General features: G+C 48.5%; 5 protein-coding genes across 5 annotated transcripts; 3 read left to right on the forward strand and 2 right to left on the reverse strand.

The window, feature by feature from the left end:
* The first annotated feature begins 15 nt into the window (after positions 1-15).
* Positions 16-1,164, forward strand: LOC111077332 (androgen-induced gene 1 protein). Its single transcript, XM_022371559.2, has 2 exons — positions 16-669; positions 738-1,164. The coding sequence occupies exons 1-2, from the start codon at positions 176-178 to the stop codon at positions 1,072-1,074; spliced, it is 831 nt and encodes a 276-aa protein (XP_022227251.1). The 5' UTR covers positions 16-175; the 3' UTR covers positions 1,075-1,164.
* On the reverse strand, positions 1,077-5,389 carry LOC111077328 (protein smoothened). Its single transcript, XM_022371554.2, has 6 exons — positions 5,083-5,389; positions 4,621-5,029; positions 4,066-4,547; positions 3,378-3,998; positions 3,137-3,307; positions 1,077-3,056 (listed from the first exon to the last, which is right to left on the reverse strand). The coding sequence occupies exons 1-6, from the start codon at positions 5,088-5,090 to the stop codon at positions 1,556-1,558; spliced, it is 3,192 nt and encodes a 1,063-aa protein (XP_022227246.2). The 5' UTR covers positions 5,091-5,389; the 3' UTR covers positions 1,077-1,555.
* Positions 5,390-5,875: 486 nt separating this feature from the next.
* On the forward strand, positions 5,876-8,311 carry LOC111077329. The gene is made up of 4 exons (XM_022371556.2): positions 5,876-6,164; positions 6,256-6,411; positions 6,490-7,689; positions 7,763-8,311. Exons 1-4 carry the CDS (start codon positions 6,020-6,022, stop codon positions 8,065-8,067), a joined length of 1,806 nt encoding a protein of 601 aa, XP_022227248.2. The 5' UTR covers positions 5,876-6,019; the 3' UTR covers positions 8,068-8,311.
* LOC111077334 lies at positions 8,173-9,053 on the reverse strand. The gene has a single exon (XM_022371563.2). It carries the CDS (start codon positions 9,001-9,003, stop codon positions 8,323-8,325), a length of 681 nt encoding a protein of 226 aa, XP_022227255.2. The 5' UTR covers positions 9,004-9,053; the 3' UTR covers positions 8,173-8,322.
* A 46-nt stretch (positions 9,054-9,099) lies between these two features.
* On the forward strand, positions 9,100-11,108 carry LOC111077330 (protein mushroom body miniature). The gene is made up of 2 exons (XM_041596349.1): positions 9,100-10,368; positions 10,424-11,108. The coding sequence occupies exons 1-2, from the start codon at positions 9,187-9,189 to the stop codon at positions 11,000-11,002; spliced, it is 1,761 nt and encodes a 586-aa protein (XP_041452283.1). The 5' UTR covers positions 9,100-9,186; the 3' UTR covers positions 11,003-11,108.
* The last annotated feature ends 6,749 nt before the right edge of the window (positions 11,109-17,857 follow it).

Here is a 17,857-nt window from a genome sequence, read left to right on the forward strand (position 1 = left end):
GACGGAGAATTTTGTTTTGTTTTGTTTGTGTAATGAGCCTGTAAGGTGAGGTAAGGTGAGAGCTCCAAACAGCTGACAGCATCAAGGTATATTCCATGGAAGGTTGGGCTAGGGAGGGCCTAATAAACACCCCTACTATTAGTCCGCACTCACAGTGGAAATCAAATCAAGCATAATGACCAAAAGCAAAAAACAATTACGTGAACTGCACATCGCCAAAGAAGCCGCTCAGGCCACCAATGACCGTCTAGACACTTGCAACGATGCCTACACAAGTGGCGCCTTCAAGTACCTGCGACTTCTTGTGCACGTGCTGGCAGCGGCACAATTCTCGTATGGCATCTATTATCACTATTTCCGTGTGCACTGGCCAACGGATTTGCTGGATGAGGAGGAGCTGAAGACACGCTGGGGCGGCAAATTCAAGTATCTGACATTCCTGGACGTCATATTGCAGGCTATATATCATAGTCTGGCCTTGCTGAACGATCTCTTCGGCGACAACACTGTCAACGTGGCCTCAAAGTCCAAACTGCGGTCCGTCCGCGACTATGTATTCTCAGCCCTGGCCTTTCCCGTGGCACACAATGTTTGCATCTCGTTCTGGGTGATTTATATGTGGGATCGTGAGCTCATATTTCCCTCGGCACTGGATGCCATATTTCCGAGGTAACTGCCATTATATTAATCACGTTTACGTGCCATTATTAATAGATTATAAAACCGTCCTTTTGCAGCTGGCTGAACCATGTGGTACATACAAATGTGGCCCTGTTGGCGGTAATGGATATGTTTACGTGCTTCCGGCGATACCCCAGCCGGCTGGCCGGCGTCACGGGCAATATTTCGTTCATCCTACTGTACATTATTTGGCTGCACATCGTTCGTTACTTTAGTGGCGAGTGGGTCTATCCCATTTTGGAGGTGCTACCTCTGGCGTTGCGCTACCTGTTTCTTGCCCTTTTGGTGGGCTTCAATCTCGTTTGCTACTTGCTGGGCGAGTTCTGCAACAGCATTGTCTGGGCCCAGGAGTTTAAGCTGCTGCAGCAGCAGCAGAAGATCAAACAGGGTTAGGATTACGGATTTAAAATCGTTTTATTAGTCACACAAAAAACATATGAGATATTTTGTAAACGTTGTAAAGGCACTTTTTTGTAATACTCGTAACATTTGTGTTCTTCCATTCACTATTCGTTGTGCGTTGGTTGCCGCTGTTGCTGCACTTGTTATAGCGTTAAAGCTATATATATAATCTATAGTCTAGTGTTTAACGAAACATCATTTACATGCAGACATAGAGGAGGAGGGATGTACTTAGGCGCTAAATGGGATGAGATTTGTAAGAACATTCGAAAGTCTAAGTCTATGAGTATTATTTCGTAAATCGTAATCATTAATTCGCTCAATAAAACAATTGAGGGAAAACGCATCATCGGACTTGTCCGAGGCTATTGTGCCCATGCCATGTAAGGACGAGGTACAAGTATATATGTACGAGTAGTTTTCGAAACTTAAGTAAATGCATTGGGTTGAGTATTATTCTCCGCCAGTCTTACTATTTGGAAGGGAGCAGCAGCATTTTCAGCTTGTCCGATTCGCTCATAAATGTCGGCTCTCCTCGGTGATGTCGCTGGCCATTGTGTCCCAGCAGAGAGTGCATCTCGGTGGCTCCTCCCTCCTCGTGTGCGGCGTCGTTGCGCTGACGACTGGCCGCATTCAGCAGTCGCATTGCCTGCTGTAGCTCCTCATTGCCATACGAGGGTATGTTGAGATTGGCAATCTCGAAGGGAGTGGCTTGAATGCCCACATCACAACTGGTCTTGCTGTTGCGCGAATGCGGCTTGCCCATCGACATGCCCGAATAGGAACTGTGCATCAGACTGCCAACATCCAGGGCCACGTCCAGCTCCACTGAGGAGCAGCTGAGCGAGTCGTTGGCGCGATTCCGCACATAGTCGCGCTTGAAATCCATCTGCAGCAAATCAGTCATCAGGCCATTGCCGATGTTTTTGGGATGATGATGATGCGACTTGGACGTGTCCTTGCGTGATTTCCGAGACTGACGACTCCGTGTGGAGTTGCGGGAATGCCGATTGCCGTTCGATTCGTTGGATTTCTGCATGTTCTTGAGGAAATTATCCAGAGCCACCTGCTTGCTGTTCGGCAGCTCCTCAATCTTTGGCCCAGTCCTCACATCATCATCATCGTCGTCGTCCTCCTCGCTGAGCTCCTGCTTGACCACCACGTTCAGGTCTTGGATTTTCATTGAAGCTCGTGAGTTCTCCTCCTCGGATGATGTGGTCATGTCCTGATTCTGCAGGAATGGAAAGATAAATTCGCCATTCTTTTGCAGGAACTCATTTAGAATCGAGGGATCCAGTCCGGCATTGGCCGTGCGACGTTTCATAGAGCTGTAGTTGTGCTGCTTCTTGGTGCTGTGGTGGGCAAAGACGCCCACTTTGTGACTAGCATTTGGATAGGTTGTCTTCTTCATGGCAATGACCTGAGACTCCACGGAAGTGCTGCTCTCCCTTCTGCCTCCTGCAGTGCTGTACTTGCTGCTCCTGCCCGTGGCGGCAGCAATGTAGTCTCTCCGTCGCTGAGTTCGCTTGTTGCTTGTCGAGGTTCCATGTTTGCCCCGGCTCCGCGACGCCACTTTGGTTTTCATTTCGGCAATCTTTACAGACACCTGAGAGTCCACCGAATTGCGTCGTGATTCCACCGAAACGTGCCGCACACTCACACTGATCTCCGAGTCCAGGGAGTTCTTGCGCGGTCCCTGACTGGAAGAGTTTGCTGTGGCAGCACCCGTGAGGGCCATGCGACGCTTAACGCACTGAGGCAGATAATGCACCCAAGTGGAGCTAATCTCATTCGTCTCCGAGGAGTTCAGATCGTTTACATCAAAGTTGAGGCCCACAGGATCGGTGTGGGTGTTGTAGAGCGTTATGGACAGTCTGCCCTTGTCCTCGAAGTCCTTGCGCTTGGCCCAGGTCTGGGCAATGACCTTGTGCTTGGGCATTTTGACCTCCTCGACGACCTCCTTGCCGCACTTTCTGTACAGAAATCAAGAATGAAATCAAATTAACATTTGAAAACCCAAAAAATTCAACAAAAAAGGTAAAGATAAACTTACTTTCTGATATAACGTTTCCAGGTCTCAATGGAAGATGGTGTCCAGCACCAGGTGGACATGACAATCCCGGAACTGAAGAGGCACAGCAGGTGCAGCTGAAGCACACCCACGCTGGGACGATTCTCAATGCGACAAGAGCTCTTCTCCTCGAAAACGGAAGATATTTTGCAACTAAAAATGGAATAAACGAAATAGGGATTAGTACAAGGATCAAAGGACATAGTACACATTATATGCTCACATTATAAACTCCCTAAAGCTTTCAGCCCACTCCTCGGCATGCCGGAACTCCGTCACATGACAGGCAATAGCCACCAGAATGAAGACCAAGGTGAGCAGAGCACAGATGCCCATTCGCATGATGATCAAATGGATTTTATTGCTTGCCGACGTGGATTTAATGTCGTTGGCAAAGTGCTTCAGCCCAAAGAGCATCACCATGCCGCGCGTTATGAAGTAGCCGCCAATGAGAATGACACCGCAGAGCGGTCCCAGCAGCAGGCCAGCGCGCATTGGATGATTAATGTAGCCAACAAAGCAGATGCCAACAATGCTGTTGCCATCCACCTCGCTAAAGGCCATCGTAGTGATGGTCAACACCAGAGGCAGCGACCAAGCAACCAGGTGAAAGTATGAGCCCTTCTTGTCGATGCGATCCTGGACATGACCCATGGCGCGCCAGTGCCAGGCATAGGTGAGGAACACAAACCAGACCATGCCGGCCGTCAGAAAGTAATACACCAGCACAAAGATCACAATGCACGACAGATTCTCGCCGGCGGTGGGCTCTGAATGGCGAAGAGTGCCATCCTTACGACAGACAATATCCTCACGGGATCCGGAAGTGAATTGCAAGAGCCAGCTGAAGAGGGAGAGAGAGATATTAGACTCCTGTGTGGGCCAGAAGGAAACCCAATGTGGGGACTCACCCAATGCAAGCAATCAGGAAGCACAGATTTATGTAGAATACAATCACAGCCGGATATTTGTTGGCATTCTGCCAGTCGATGAAGAAGGTGGCCACCACAAATAGATTGCAGACCAGGCACAGGGTGCCCGCCCATCCAATCAGCTTGTGGATCTGTCTATGCTCATCGTCCGTATACAAAGGATCCTTGCAGCGCACACCGCATCCCTCGATATCCGGATAATAGCTGGCCGCAGTCTCGGCCGGCACCAGAGGACTCAGGCACTGGCCGGTTACATTGAATTTCATGCCGCGTGCACCGTTTGTGCATTTCGTTGGAAAAAGCGTTTCGTTGCAGCGCAGGAATTTCGGGAAAAATGTTGTGTTGTATAAAATGCGACAGGGTTCCAGCGTAATCCGGCACATCTCATACGAAGGCAGGTAGACCATGTCCTGGCCGTTGATTTTCTCGCATTTCGGCTTGAAAACAGCGCACAGAAATGGCTATAAATGGAAGTGGAGTGACAGGGAAAGTGTTAGCTAATAAATTTTACCATTTCTGCAGGGGATTATGTACCTGAATAACCGCCCAGCATTTTGGTACATGCCGCAGAGCGTAGTAATCGTTGAGCTTCTCGTTGAGCTCTTTTTCGGTGTGAAAATCTGTTAAATCGAGGCTACTCAATTCATAGGGCAATTTGGAGCCAAAGCAGGTACTCGTGAGATTTGTGGTGGCGTAGCAGCGACTCCGCCGCACACACTGAATGTGTCGACTGTCCAGGCCATCGAACCACGGCTTATCATCTTTGCCTTTCTTCCCATACAGACGGTAATTGAGTGTGCCATTAATGGGCTCCAGTTCCACATCCACTTGCTTGACACTTGCCGGCGCCGTGGTGCTGCCATACTTCGACAGGCTGCCTGTCGTCGATCTCACGCAGATTGAGGCCACCCACAGGCAGATGATTGCTAGCTCCCAGCAATTCCTAAACGATCAAAATGGTTTCATATAATCAATTTGGCTGCGTTATTTACTTACATTTGCATAATGCCTTCCGTGTGTCGAGAGTCAGGTATAATATTCGCTAATAATACATCCAAATTGCAGCCTTTTGTGAATATTAATGGGCCCCAACGGCAGGGCAGCCGCTCCTTGTTTGGGGAGCTGGAGCTACTTGGAGGATAGGAATCACTTCAAAGCATGATGCTGATGTTTTCGCTGGACTCGAGTCCTCGATGATGTGATTTGGTTCGAGTTATATTTTGAATTGAAGAAAAATATGGAACCAAGGAGAAAAACAAAAATAAACGCGAGTCCGCGGCCGAAAATTGAATCAGTGTGACCCGCGGTCATTTATCGATCAAATATACCGTCTTACCCTCAAAAATATACCGAAATCTACCTTGTCATTTTCCATAACATACCGTAAATATCCGCGGAAAACCATATTCATCAATTTTGATATTTGATTTAGCACTTTTACCACTGAACATTTTATCAGATGGATGAATATATTTTCTACAATCTGCCTTATTTTAAGGATATTATTTTAGGTAAGGTGCTCACTGGAGTGTTGTCCAACACTTATGAGTTATCGAGTTTTGTTTTGTATACGCCAGCCAGTTCAAAGAACCAGTTAACTATCCCGAATTATAGTATAATGATCTTTTAACGATTTGATTATCACCATAAGCGTGGGCGAAATATTACTCAAGCAAAAAACTTGATTATTTATACGATTTGGCAAAAAAAAAAAAAATAGCCAAGCGAACTCTGGCACTCTGGCCTCAAGAACGCTACAAACTGTAGTTCAGGTTCATCGAACTAGTTCAGCGTTGAACTGCAACACACAAACATCGATGTATTTTTTACATCCCTACACTGCTTCATTTTTATTTCACGGTCCAACAAAATACAGCGAAAGAAAGGGCGCTTGGAGGCTTGGTTCTGAATTGAATTATCCAAAATAAAAGCCATGGACGTTGCTACAGCAGTGCCCCAGCACACTGCGAACGATGTGAAGCCACAAGCACCAAGCCAGCCGCCGGCCCCGGCAACAAACGAAAATGGTGTACAAACAGGAGGAGCAAAAAAATCAGAAACAACTAAAACTGGCTCTGGTGCGTACCCACTGCCCGGAGATGCTAATACGCTAATGGATGGGATGTGTTGTGTGCACAATAACTAATTTCATGTTTACTTTCAATGCAGAATCAACACATTCCAATATGGTGGCTGAAAAAGTTGTGGAGAAATCTAAGGCCGAGTTGTCCACTGAGAAAGTATTGATTACCATATGCAGTGCCGATCGGAAGACCAAGAAGACGTTCATGTCCTTGCCCACGAGGAAGGATGTGATGGACAAGGGTAAGTAATGAAATCTTGTGTTAACAATTTCTTCAATTTATTGGACATTAATTGAATTTATTTACGTGCATTTATTAGCCCACAAGTATGGCCTGGCGGGCAACACCATTGTCCTGGAGAGCAATGGGTGCGAGATATGCGAGGATGAGGTTCTCTTGTTTGCAGCCAAGGAGAAGATTCTGCTAATGCTGCTCGCCGAAACGGATGAATATGTAATTCTGCCTCCGCCCTCGCCACTGAGCCGATCGGAGCGTGCTGGCAGCTCGGTGGATCCCAGTTTCTACGCCAACAACAGTATTGTATCGAACGCCAATGACTCGACCGTCTCGAATGACGAGACCCTGTCGCTGGCCAGCGTTACGCCCAGCAATCCGAAGACGTCGGCGCTGTTTAAAGAATTTTCGATACCTTGGAATAAGGTACCCAACGATATAATGAAATTGCTGCGAGGCAAGAACAGCCTGGGCAAGCGCCTGAATACGTTTGGCAATATCCTTGTGGAGGCATTGCGGGAGCGCTCTGTCCATATACCCATAAGGGTGTTCCGACAAGTGGCCCAGCAGGCGGCCGAGAAGTACCCAGATTCACTGATGGAAAAGGATCGCGAGGGCCAACTGTTGGCCACCACGCCCCAGTCGCTCATCTCGAAAATGATCAACCGCAACAATGCGCTAAACAGGCCGCAGAAGCGAGCCAGTGGCTCCAGCAACTCGGGAAACTTTGAGATACACATCACCAGCAAGAAGCGCAAGTCCAGTGTGGGCGCTGCCACAGCGGCCAATGGCGATGCCAAGGCCCTGGCAGCCAGTCGGGATCTGGAGGAGAAGAAGGAGCTGCTCATCTCAAGCTACCGCGGCAGCACCACCGTCGAGCCAGCCACCATTACGGAGTATATGAAGGAATGCTTCCCGCTGCAGCGTGCGTTCTTCAACAACAGCGAAAAGATCCCCGACATCACATCCATTAAGGATAACTGGCCGTATATCTTTAACAAGGAATTGCTGTACCAGCACTTCGAGCTGCTCATGTCAATCGATCCACGGGTGCTGGAGAAGCGTTTGACCAGCGAAAAGGAGCGCATTTTCAGGTTCTTCAAGACATCGAAGAACAAGAAGATCAGTGCTCTGGAGGAGAGCAATGCCAATTTGTTGCGTGGCCTGGCCTACCATTTCAATGAGGATCCCGATTACATATTCAAGCAGCTGGACAAAGGTCCCTATCCCAAAGACGTGCTGCAGCAAATGAATCCAACAAATGCCCCCTGGGTGGCTCTAGTCAGTGAGTAGCCCGGCCATTCAGCCATTCAGTCAATCATTGGCCAAGAAAACGACTAAGTAACTCTATATTTTAGATACGCCCATGACAACAGCCGATGGTGTGGAAGTGCAGAGTGAGGCCATGGTTTATATTGAGGGCCAAATAATGGCCCAATTTACCGCCAACGATGGCGATCTGCCCGACATAATTGCCCAATTGATCTGCTACTATTATACCTTTAACATGATGTACCCCAAGGAAGCCAATCAAACACTCGAATTTATGGTCATCTACTTTCTGCAGCATGCCCCCGAGCAGGCGCGCAACTCCAAAAAGGCGATCACAGCCAACAGCAAATTCAATCAGCTAATTGCCAAGCTGGCAAATGCAAATGGCTGAAAATCCATAAGCCTCAAATCAATCTCGCATAAGCAGCAGCAGCAGCAGCAGCAGCCGCCGCAGCATCAATCTCCACTTCCTTACTCTGTGGAAGACTGTCTATACGGAGTACATGGAGTCTCATTCTGTTTAGTTTATTTATTATTTTTGCAGACCTATTCCACATGTATTTGTACCACTATGTCTAAGATTTACATAAAGCGTGTAGTAATGTTGTGTATACATTTCTGATTTTGTCCCCCCACCACGAAACGTCTAATATTCAATGCTCTGCTTCTGGAATGGGTTATTCCTCATGGCATCCGTCAGCTCTTTCTTTGGCTTTGATTTCTTTACTCTTGCTTTCTTTTGCTTTAAAGCCGGCTGTGAGGATGCCTTCAGACCACATCTGGTCAGATCTGCAATTGCCGTTTTTAAGTTGGGTTTTCGGCTGGACATGGCTACGCCGAGCGTTATTTTTCTTCGATAGAAATCGCGTTCCTCAAAGGTAAAGTTTTCGGTATTAGTTGGCATTTCCCCCTTGTACGGATTACACTCAGCAAATGTGGACTTTCCGGACGCCTTCAGAGGCGGTTTCTTATTCTTGGCCTTCTTTCCTTTAGACGGTGTGGGCTCATCTTCGAAGGATTCCCATGTGGTTTTCTCACTACGCGTGGCTTCGATCATGCTTCGTCTGTGGTTCTGCTCTCGCTGCCTTCGGAACTCCTTCGCCTTCGTACTGTCCGCATCCAGGCGCCCAGCGTTGCCCGCTTCCACGGCATCGTCTATAAGATCGCTCTTCACATGTTGCCATGGCTGGGCTGTCTCCTGGGGATCGGGAACGGGTGCCGGTGCCCTGTTGCGTACAAATGGCGCGGGCTTGAACTTCTGTTTGCCCCAGGATTTAGTGCGATTGTGCAGCATCTCTTTATGGTCAGGTTTCCTCATTTTCCCCATTCGTGCGTTGGTTTTTGAACGTGTTCAACAAAACAATAGGGAAGGGCTAGTGGGCTAGGGATGAACTCGATATTTCAATAACAAAGAATATCGATAGTTGGCTAGCATCTCCAAGCAGCACAACACGTGCGCCGCGCCGGTGGTAAATGGTAAACGAATATTTCATTCTGGCACTTTTATAGGATGCAAAACGGCCAAGGACATTCCAGCTCGAACCACCCAGTCCAGGACAAGTTTCATTTCTACTCCGGTGCCCCACAAAACCAAGATATGCGCAGCCGTGGCGGTCACAATAATCCAAATTTCAACAGACAGAACGGCGGACATGCTGATGGACAAGGAAATGGACACCACAATAATGTGAATCACGGACGTAGACGTGGCGGTGGCCGTGGCGGCGGCCGTGGTGGTGGTGGTGGTGGTAGTGTCAATGGCAACCACTCGGATTCGTTTTCCAAATTCCGTGACCCTCATCAGCAGCAAGACCAAAACAATGGATTACGTAGATCAAACAGTAGAGGAGGTGGCGACAGCGTAGGCGGGCCTGGTGGTCGTAGAAATCGCAGGCCTCGTGGAGGGCGAGGTGACAATCGCAGAGATTCGCAACGAGGACAACGTAACAACAACTGGGGTGCTCCACAGGAGCCCATACCTAATACTAGTTTCTACTACGAACCTATGGGACAAGCTCAAGCTCCCGAAGTACACCCATCGGTGCTGGGCGTCTTGGAAGTGCCACAGCTGCCTGAGGCTACCATGAATTATATTCCGTTAGCAACAGAAGCACCTGAGCCTGAGCCTGAGCCGCCTGCCGCCATTGAAGCCAAACCCACGGTGCCACCTATCGGCATTAACATCAAGAAGGAGAAGAAAGAACCGGCAGTTGTGAAACCTGCACCGCAGCCCGTCAAAAAGCCAGCGGAGAGCAGCGACGAGAGCTCATCCAGCAGCTCCGATGAAAGCGTAGAGACTGGTGAAGTGGTTAAAGCTCAGGCTGTGAAACCGAAGGCAGAAGCTGCCAAGGCACAAGTGGCCTCTGCTAAAGCCCCAGTAGCATCTTCTTCTTCCTCATCTTCCGAGGATTCTGACTCTGATTCGGACAGTGAGGATAGTCTGCCACCAGCTAAAAGCAAAACAGCAGCAAAAGAGAAGGAATCGAGTGGCAAGACATCTAAGAAAATGAAGAAAACCCTATCCCAAGAGGATGTTATCTGCTTGGGCGCTCCGAAGCGACACTACACCATACCTGATGAGGACGAGGAGAGCAGTGAGGTGGACGAGGAGGACGAGGATGAGCAGCAGAAAGCCAACAAAAGTAAAAGCAAGCAAAAACCCGACAATGGCTGTGCAATTTGCGACAAAAAGGTAAGTACATCCTCATATAGTTGCAGAAAAATTCTTATTTCTGTTGTATTTTCAGGGCCACACATCCTTCGAGTGCCAGATGATATGCAAAAACTGTTCGGCTCAGTTCCATAGCCTTAAGAACTGTCCAAAACCACCGAATATGATCATTGCTCTGCAGGCATATTTGGAGTACACCATGCAGCAGATGGCCGTGTTCAATGTGGAGCAGCAACGGTTTGCCTTTCCCGCTGGTGCGATGCCAACAATGTCATCCGCACCGCCCTCGTCTACGCCTGTCAAGTCGAAAAAGGATAAAAAGACACCTAAGAAGTCCAAGAAAACGCCACAAAAGAGAATGAAACTGGAGACTGCTGCCGACGATGACGACGATGATGATGATGATGATGATGATGAAGACGACGACGACGATGAGGAGGCAAGCAGCGATAGCGAAGATTCCGAACCATCCAGCGATGAGCCAGCACCCGTCTCTAAGCAAAAGCGAAAGCGGAATGCAAGCAAGACAAATCCTCAGACTGCCTCAAATATACCACCACAAGCGTTTCCATTTCCCCTGCTGGCTGCCGGCTCACCTTACAGCTCCATGATGTATCCATATGCGGCGCCCTTTAGTTTTCCTAAACAAAAATAAGAATTAAAATAGTGTTGGAAGTAGTTCTAAAATCTTTTGTATAAATGAATTCGGGGGAAATTCCCGCAGTGCTTTAAAAATGTTCAAAAATACAAGCAAATATGCATTTATATATTTGAAAGTCAATGGATTCCTGTTTTCCTGATTCCATCATTCTACCTTTTCAAATTTTGACGGTACTTTACTGGAAAGTCACGCTGTTTTGCGAAGATGTAACTGCCATATCGCTTACACCAGCCATCTCCATAATAGCGATGGCGTTAGAAAACGTTTCTAGCGGGTAGATGAAACCAAAGCGCTCTATACATAGTACATGGTGTTTAGGTAATAGAATCTTCTATACGCAGGTTTATTGAAGGCTATCTCTATTTTTGCAGCTAGTTAGTTAGCAAAGTCTAGTATCATATGGTCCTTAATAGACGGGGGTTAAGTGGGTTAAGTTCATATTTTATGGTATATCGGTATATAATATAGTATACTTTTTAAGTTTGTTGCTATATTGCTGCATATTTCAGACGTGTAAGACGGTATATTTGATCGAAAAATCCGCGGTCACACTGCTCACTAACGGGATCGCGTATGGAACGTGGACGTCCATTCCCGTAAGATACATTTGATTTGTATGGGAAAAATTTCAGCAACATGGGAAAATGAATAGGCAGCATTGTTGTGCAACATACCTTGAATAAATGGATATTATAGAAAATAGATATTGTTTGTAATTTCAGGCTGCAATTTAATCAATAAAATAGAACATTAACCCATTTTCGACATCCCATTTTCGACATATTTCCACAAAATTTATGTAACTTATACATATATTACGCATTACAGGTGAAAGATTTCGGTGGGCATTTGTATTTTATAGGTAAAGAGGAGGATGGCGCTACAAGGAGCCTTTACAAACAGTATTATTTTTGTTACGAACCTGTTTTAGTGGTGGGGCAAGGCCGGCTAGCCAGTCATCTCAGGAATAGGTTTTTCCCAGGCCCCCAGGTCGCACAACAAACCAGCTGTTCGGGCATCTCGAACAAATATGACAACAAAACGACGATTCAAAACAAACCAACGGACTTTACACTAAACCTCACGGACAATCATCTCTCCGACGCGGAACAACTACACATCTCCTCTTTTCCTCAAGTGTAGCGGCCGATCTCCATTTCGCCGCTGTGGTCCCCTTTCCCCCCATACTAAACACACTAGCAATTCATATTAAACGTTATAATTTCACTTTAAATAACATTTTTCACACATTCTTTTTGTATTCTGTAACTCCTAGCTGGTTTAGGTCGACCTCCTAATCCCCATCCTAACCTCTTCCTTTCTGTGACCTAAATTATGGGCATGGGCGTATCAAATTAACTATGATTAAATAAATAAATAATTATAAATAGTGACAATTACATATATAAGAACAAATAAATAAATATAATTAACGGTAAATAAATAAATAAGTGTATACACAGATATGCGACGGCCTAGTGGGTTCTAACTTATGTGTAGGTATTTAAATAGGGTTTAATGAAATCTTTGCTGGAGGACGGGGACGATATTCCGAGGTCCACTTCTAGGCCGGGCGAAGGACCATGCCGCTGTGGACAGGACGGCGGAACTGGGCACAGTTTTTGTTCCTTTTTTTTTCAGCTTTTCTAATATATCCGCATCGGTCCCGCTAGGCAGCTCTACTTCCTCCTTGTTTCTAATTATTTTTATTTTTATTTCTCTGAGACCCGATCCGTAACCGATTTTTTTTTGTACCGTCTTCCGCCAACGATTTTTTTGATCTCCTAAGCCTAAGCCTAAGCTTCCCATACCTCTATCGTTGGTCGCCAAGCCCCATCGATCTCTTCTATTGCCCTTGAACCAGGTTCAAGGGCATGGCCTACTCTTCCTGTAACCGCTCTCTCTCCCCTTAAGCGTGTGTGGGTGAATTGGCTCCGGGACACCGGCTCTCCTCTCTCCACAAGGGAATTCAAGAGCGCGCGGATCTCATAGTTTTAAGATCGCCCGACTAGGGGGCGCCACCATCCGCTCACCACTATCCCTTCAACCTCGGCCTTGCCACCCTGTCTGGAAACCTTCCTCTCTACCATGCAGATTATTTCAATCGATTACCCTGAAATGCAACACCTAGTGAAAATTCGGGGGACCATGGACGCGAAGAATTATTCACCAACATTGAAGGACTTATAAGTTTGCGTCGGCCTTGCCTACAGCGCCCCAACGTAGGCTTACACCCACTCTTCTACCAATTAATACGTGAGTACATCTTGGTGTTAATTTTGCTCCTACAATTTTAGGTCTTTGGCGTGAAAAATCCCCACCGGCTTCCCCGCCAGGTCTTCAAGTTCATAGGCATTATTTCCAACCGGGCGTACGACTCGGCACTTCAGGAACTTCCGGGCGAACTTAGCGTTGTAGCTCTTCCCAAAGTCACTGAGGGTGAAGTTGCGCCTGTATACTTCTTGCCCAGGTTTGGCGAAGAATATTCGGGCCCGTTTGTTGTAGCGCTGGCTGCTGCGCTCATACGCGTGGTGAAGGTTGGCCTTAATACGTTCCCGGATGATGTGGCATTTATCCGCGGGGTCCAATGCGTGCACCTCATGCTCCGTCAGCGACTGCAGCTTCCTCGCCAACTTATAGCAGTTCCCATTAAGGAACATTTGCTGTCCAAAAACTGCAAAAAACGGCGTCACGCCTGTTGCTTCGTGTACTGAGTCACGGATCGACACTTCAATCTCCGGTAGGTATATATCCCAGTCTCGATGATCCTTCTCTAAATACGTCCTGATTGCAGTTAATATTGTCCGGTTCACCCTCTCGGCGGCATTGCTCTGTGGTGAGTAGACTGCTGTGCGCAGATGTCGGACGCCAAAGGTGCTGGTCATGTCCTGGAAGATCTTCGACAGGAACTGTTTTCCGTTGTCGGAGTGGATCACCTCGGGCACCCCAAACTTTTAGAACACTTCCTGTACTAGGAATTGAACTACGTTCGCCGCGGTCGCCTCTCTCATCGCTTTCAGGAAGGTGAATTTAGAGAAGTGGTCTACGACGACAAATATCCAGGCTTGTCCCCTTTTTGACCGGGGATACTTTCCCAGAAAATCGATGTATAATTTCTGGAACGGCCTCTCCGTTACGACTTCCTGACCGATCCCTACCTGGCTTCGATAATTGGGAGCTTTGGACTCCTTACATGCATCGCAATTCCGGACATACTCCCGCACTTGTGTCGTCATCGCTGGCCAGTAGAATTGCCTTCTAAGCCGATGCAGGGTCTTCTTAAGTCCGCCGTGTCCAGCTGTGTGGTCTTCGTGGGCCTTGGAGATGAGAGTTTCCGTCAGTGACGCGGGAATCCATAATTTCCAAATGGACCCTTCCACTTGGTCGTCCATTTGCGTGAAGGCCATCCGCTTGAATATCAAATCCCCTTCCACTCGTAAGTCGGGCAACATGTCTTGATTCTTGCCGATTTCTCCTTTCAGCTCCTGATATTCTGAAGACTCAAACTCTGTCGTCTGGAACCCGAGGATCTCCGTTGGATCTATCACCACTTCGTCGATGCAGCGTGAGAGCGTATCCGCCACGACGTTATCGACTCCTTTCCGGTGTTCGATCCCAAAGTCAAACCTCTGCAGTCGCAATGACCACCTCGCAAGACGTCCGTTTAGGTCCTTCAACGACATGAGCCATTTCAGGCTGGCGTGATCCGTGATAACCGTGAAGGGCATCAATTCCACGTATGGTCTGAATTTCTCAATGGCCAACACCGCAGCTAAACACTCTTTTTCCGTTACAGAATAATTTAGCTGATGCTTGTTTAACTTGGCGGAGAAGAATGCCACCGGACGCTCGGCTCCTTCGACGTCCAACTGAAACAACACCGCTCCCACTCCGTAATTCGATGCGTCGCACTGTACGTAGAAAGGCTTCTTGAAATCCGCATGACTCAATACCGGAGCCGTGGTGAGTGCCTTCTTCAGGGATCCTATCGCCGTTTCGGCCTCCGTGGACAGGAAAAACTTTCCACGCGGATGCTTCTTCAGCGCGTCTGTCAGCGGCACTGCAATGGAAGCGTAATCCTTGATGAAGCGCCTGTACCATCCTGCGGTTCCTAGGAAGCTTCTTAGTTCCTTCACTGAACTCGGATTGGGAATCCTTTGAATGGCCAAAACTCTCTCAGGATCCATCTGCAACGTGCCACCTCCGATGATAAATCCCAGGTATTTCAGGGACCTAAAGCAAAATTTTGATTTTTGTAAGCCTATTGTTAAATTTGCTTTTCGCAGGCACTGGGCCACCAACCGAAGGTACCGGAGATGTGTCTGGAAATGGGAGCTATCACCAAGAGATCATCTAGATAGACGAAAACGTTTGATCTCAACTGCGTCGGGATCACTTTATCCATCACCCTGCATAGCCTCTGTGCAGCGTTACACAGACCGAAGGGCATCATTACAAACTGGTACAGCGGACGACCTGGAACGGTGAACGCGGTACACTTTCTGCTTTCTGGATCCAGCTTAATTTGCCAGAAAGCAAATTTGAGGTCTACACTGGAAATGTAGTGCGTCTGGTCGATCCTGGACAGTATTCCCTCGATGCTAGGAAGAGGGTATGCGTCTTTGACGGTGAGTTGGTTCAGCTTTCGCGCGTCCAAACAAAATCTGTTTTTGTTAGGCTTCCGCACTACCGTCGTCCTGTTGCTCCACGGACTATCGCTAACCTCTATCACTCCCAGTTCCAGCATCTTGTCCACTTCGGTCCAGACCACTTCCTGCATCGCTGGGGATTGAGGGTAGTGTCGATCTTTAAACGGCTCCGCGCCCTCTACCAACTGGATCCGATGCTCCTCTACCGTCGTTGACCCTAATCCGGCATCTTCGTAAGTTAGGAACTCCTTCTTCACCTCCTCTAGTTCTTCAGCTTCTTTCTCTTCCAGTTCCCACGCGTCCACATGTACGTTCTCCTGATGGTCTTCGGCATATTGGCTGATCTGTGACATCTGGACTTCGGATATCTTGGCATCGCTGGGCGAACTTGGATAAGCTCCGAGGACTGTGGGAGCCAACGCGAACGACCTCCAAAAATCGACACCCAAGTACATGACTTGCTCCAGGTATGGACAGATGTAAAAGAGAATGTCCTTGCTGATTCCTTTGTACTCCACAGGGATTCTCGCCTTGCCGATTATGGTCCGGTCCTCTCCTGCGGCGGTTTTGACGATCGAGACATAGTTGTCCATCTCCACCCCGAGGTCGTCTAGGAGCTCACGACTGCCCTTTCCGAGGACACTTACGGATGCCCCAGTATCCAGGAGTCCGGAAATCTTCCGTCCTAGGATTTGCACCTTGGCAAAAACCCTTGGGTCACGTCCTGCTCCACGCCTGACTGCTTCAGCCACCTCCTTGCGAGTCTGTCTCCTTTGCCGGAAGCGTGCCCGGGCCTTCTGGAGTCTACGGCTGACACCTCGCATTCCACTCAGATGATGTCCGTCAAAGATCCGATTTCGGACTTGTGTATATCTCCTCATCCTCTCTTCGGCCGGTAAGAATTTTAAACTATATTTTTCTACACTACTTGGGTTAATATGCTTAATTTTTACAAACTCCAACAGCGCATCCTTCACTTTCTCGCGGGCCTTCGTCCCGAGCTCTGATGTCCCGCCTTTATCAAGCCCGTTCTTGCGTTTCCCGAGCAGTTGGGACACTTCGGCGTGTACGTTTCGGGCTTTCCGCAGAGGTAACAGAATACTCTGCGTTCCTTTGCCATACACTCTCGGAACCCGTGATCAACTTCTCCGCAATTCCAGCAACCCAGCCTCGGCTTCGCTGTCAGGTGGGTTTCCTCAACCATCAACTCTTCCTTTCCTTCCAACAGCTCCGAATCTGGCTCTATCTCCTCGACTCGCTTCCCGGATTGTTGGAATTTTGTCGTCGGGCGAAAAGCTGACCTTCGCTCACGTCTGCGTAAATGGTATTCCACCTCTACACACTCTTCCCTCAGCTGCTCCAGGTTCCGGACTCGGATCGCGTACACATACCGAGCGATCTCCTCCTCGAGTCCCTTCTTGACGACTCTGACCATCTCGGAATCCGCTATCGGTGTGATAAGCCTTGCGTCCAGCCTCCGCATAGCTCGGAAGTAGTCTTCCACCGATTCTCCAGGTTCTTGGCGTCGCTCATGCAACGCACGCAGCCGCTCGTACTGCCCACCTACTGCACGGAATCGGGTCACCAACTCGTCCTTTAAGTCCTCCCAGACTTCTGGAGGCCTCTCTCGGACAAACTGCCAGTACCACTCGGCAGCCCGTCCTCTCACCAGATGGTGAAAATTATTGAGGACTTCGTCCCACGAGCGTCGACTCTGCCTCTGGAGAAATTCGACCCGAAAGACAAAATCCTCCACCGTCAGTTTGGCTGGGTCTGGATCGCCGTCGAAATGGATGTCCCACTTGTCGACGCGTCCCCATCTCGGCTCTCTCCACTCGTCTCGCCTCTCGTAGGGCGTCGTGAATCGCCGAGCTCCGCCGTCTCCTGCTGGTTCCCGTTCCAGTTCCATCGGTCTCGTTTCCAGACCGCCATCTTCCACCATGTGGGCCCAACTTTGGCTCCGTCTCTCCGGCTTCCTTGGAGGCGCTTGTGGAATATGCTCCTGTTGTTCCACGGAACCTTTGGGTCTGGTGCCGGTACTCTGTCTTCGCCATTCTGGAGCCGCTGGACCGCCTTCTCTGCCATTTGGACCCTTCTCCCAGCCCAGATCATGGATCAATTCTCCCTTCTGGCGCAGGGGCGTCATTGCCTCCGTTATGGCAGCCATCAGCTCCATAAATCCACGACGGATCTCTTCTTG

This window comes from Drosophila obscura, unplaced genomic scaffold, assembly GCF_018151105.1.
Source record: "Drosophila obscura isolate BZ-5 IFL unplaced genomic scaffold, ASM1815110v1 contig_14, whole genome shotgun sequence".
NCBI classification, from domain to species: domain Eukaryota; kingdom Metazoa; phylum Arthropoda; class Insecta; order Diptera; family Drosophilidae; genus Drosophila; species Drosophila obscura.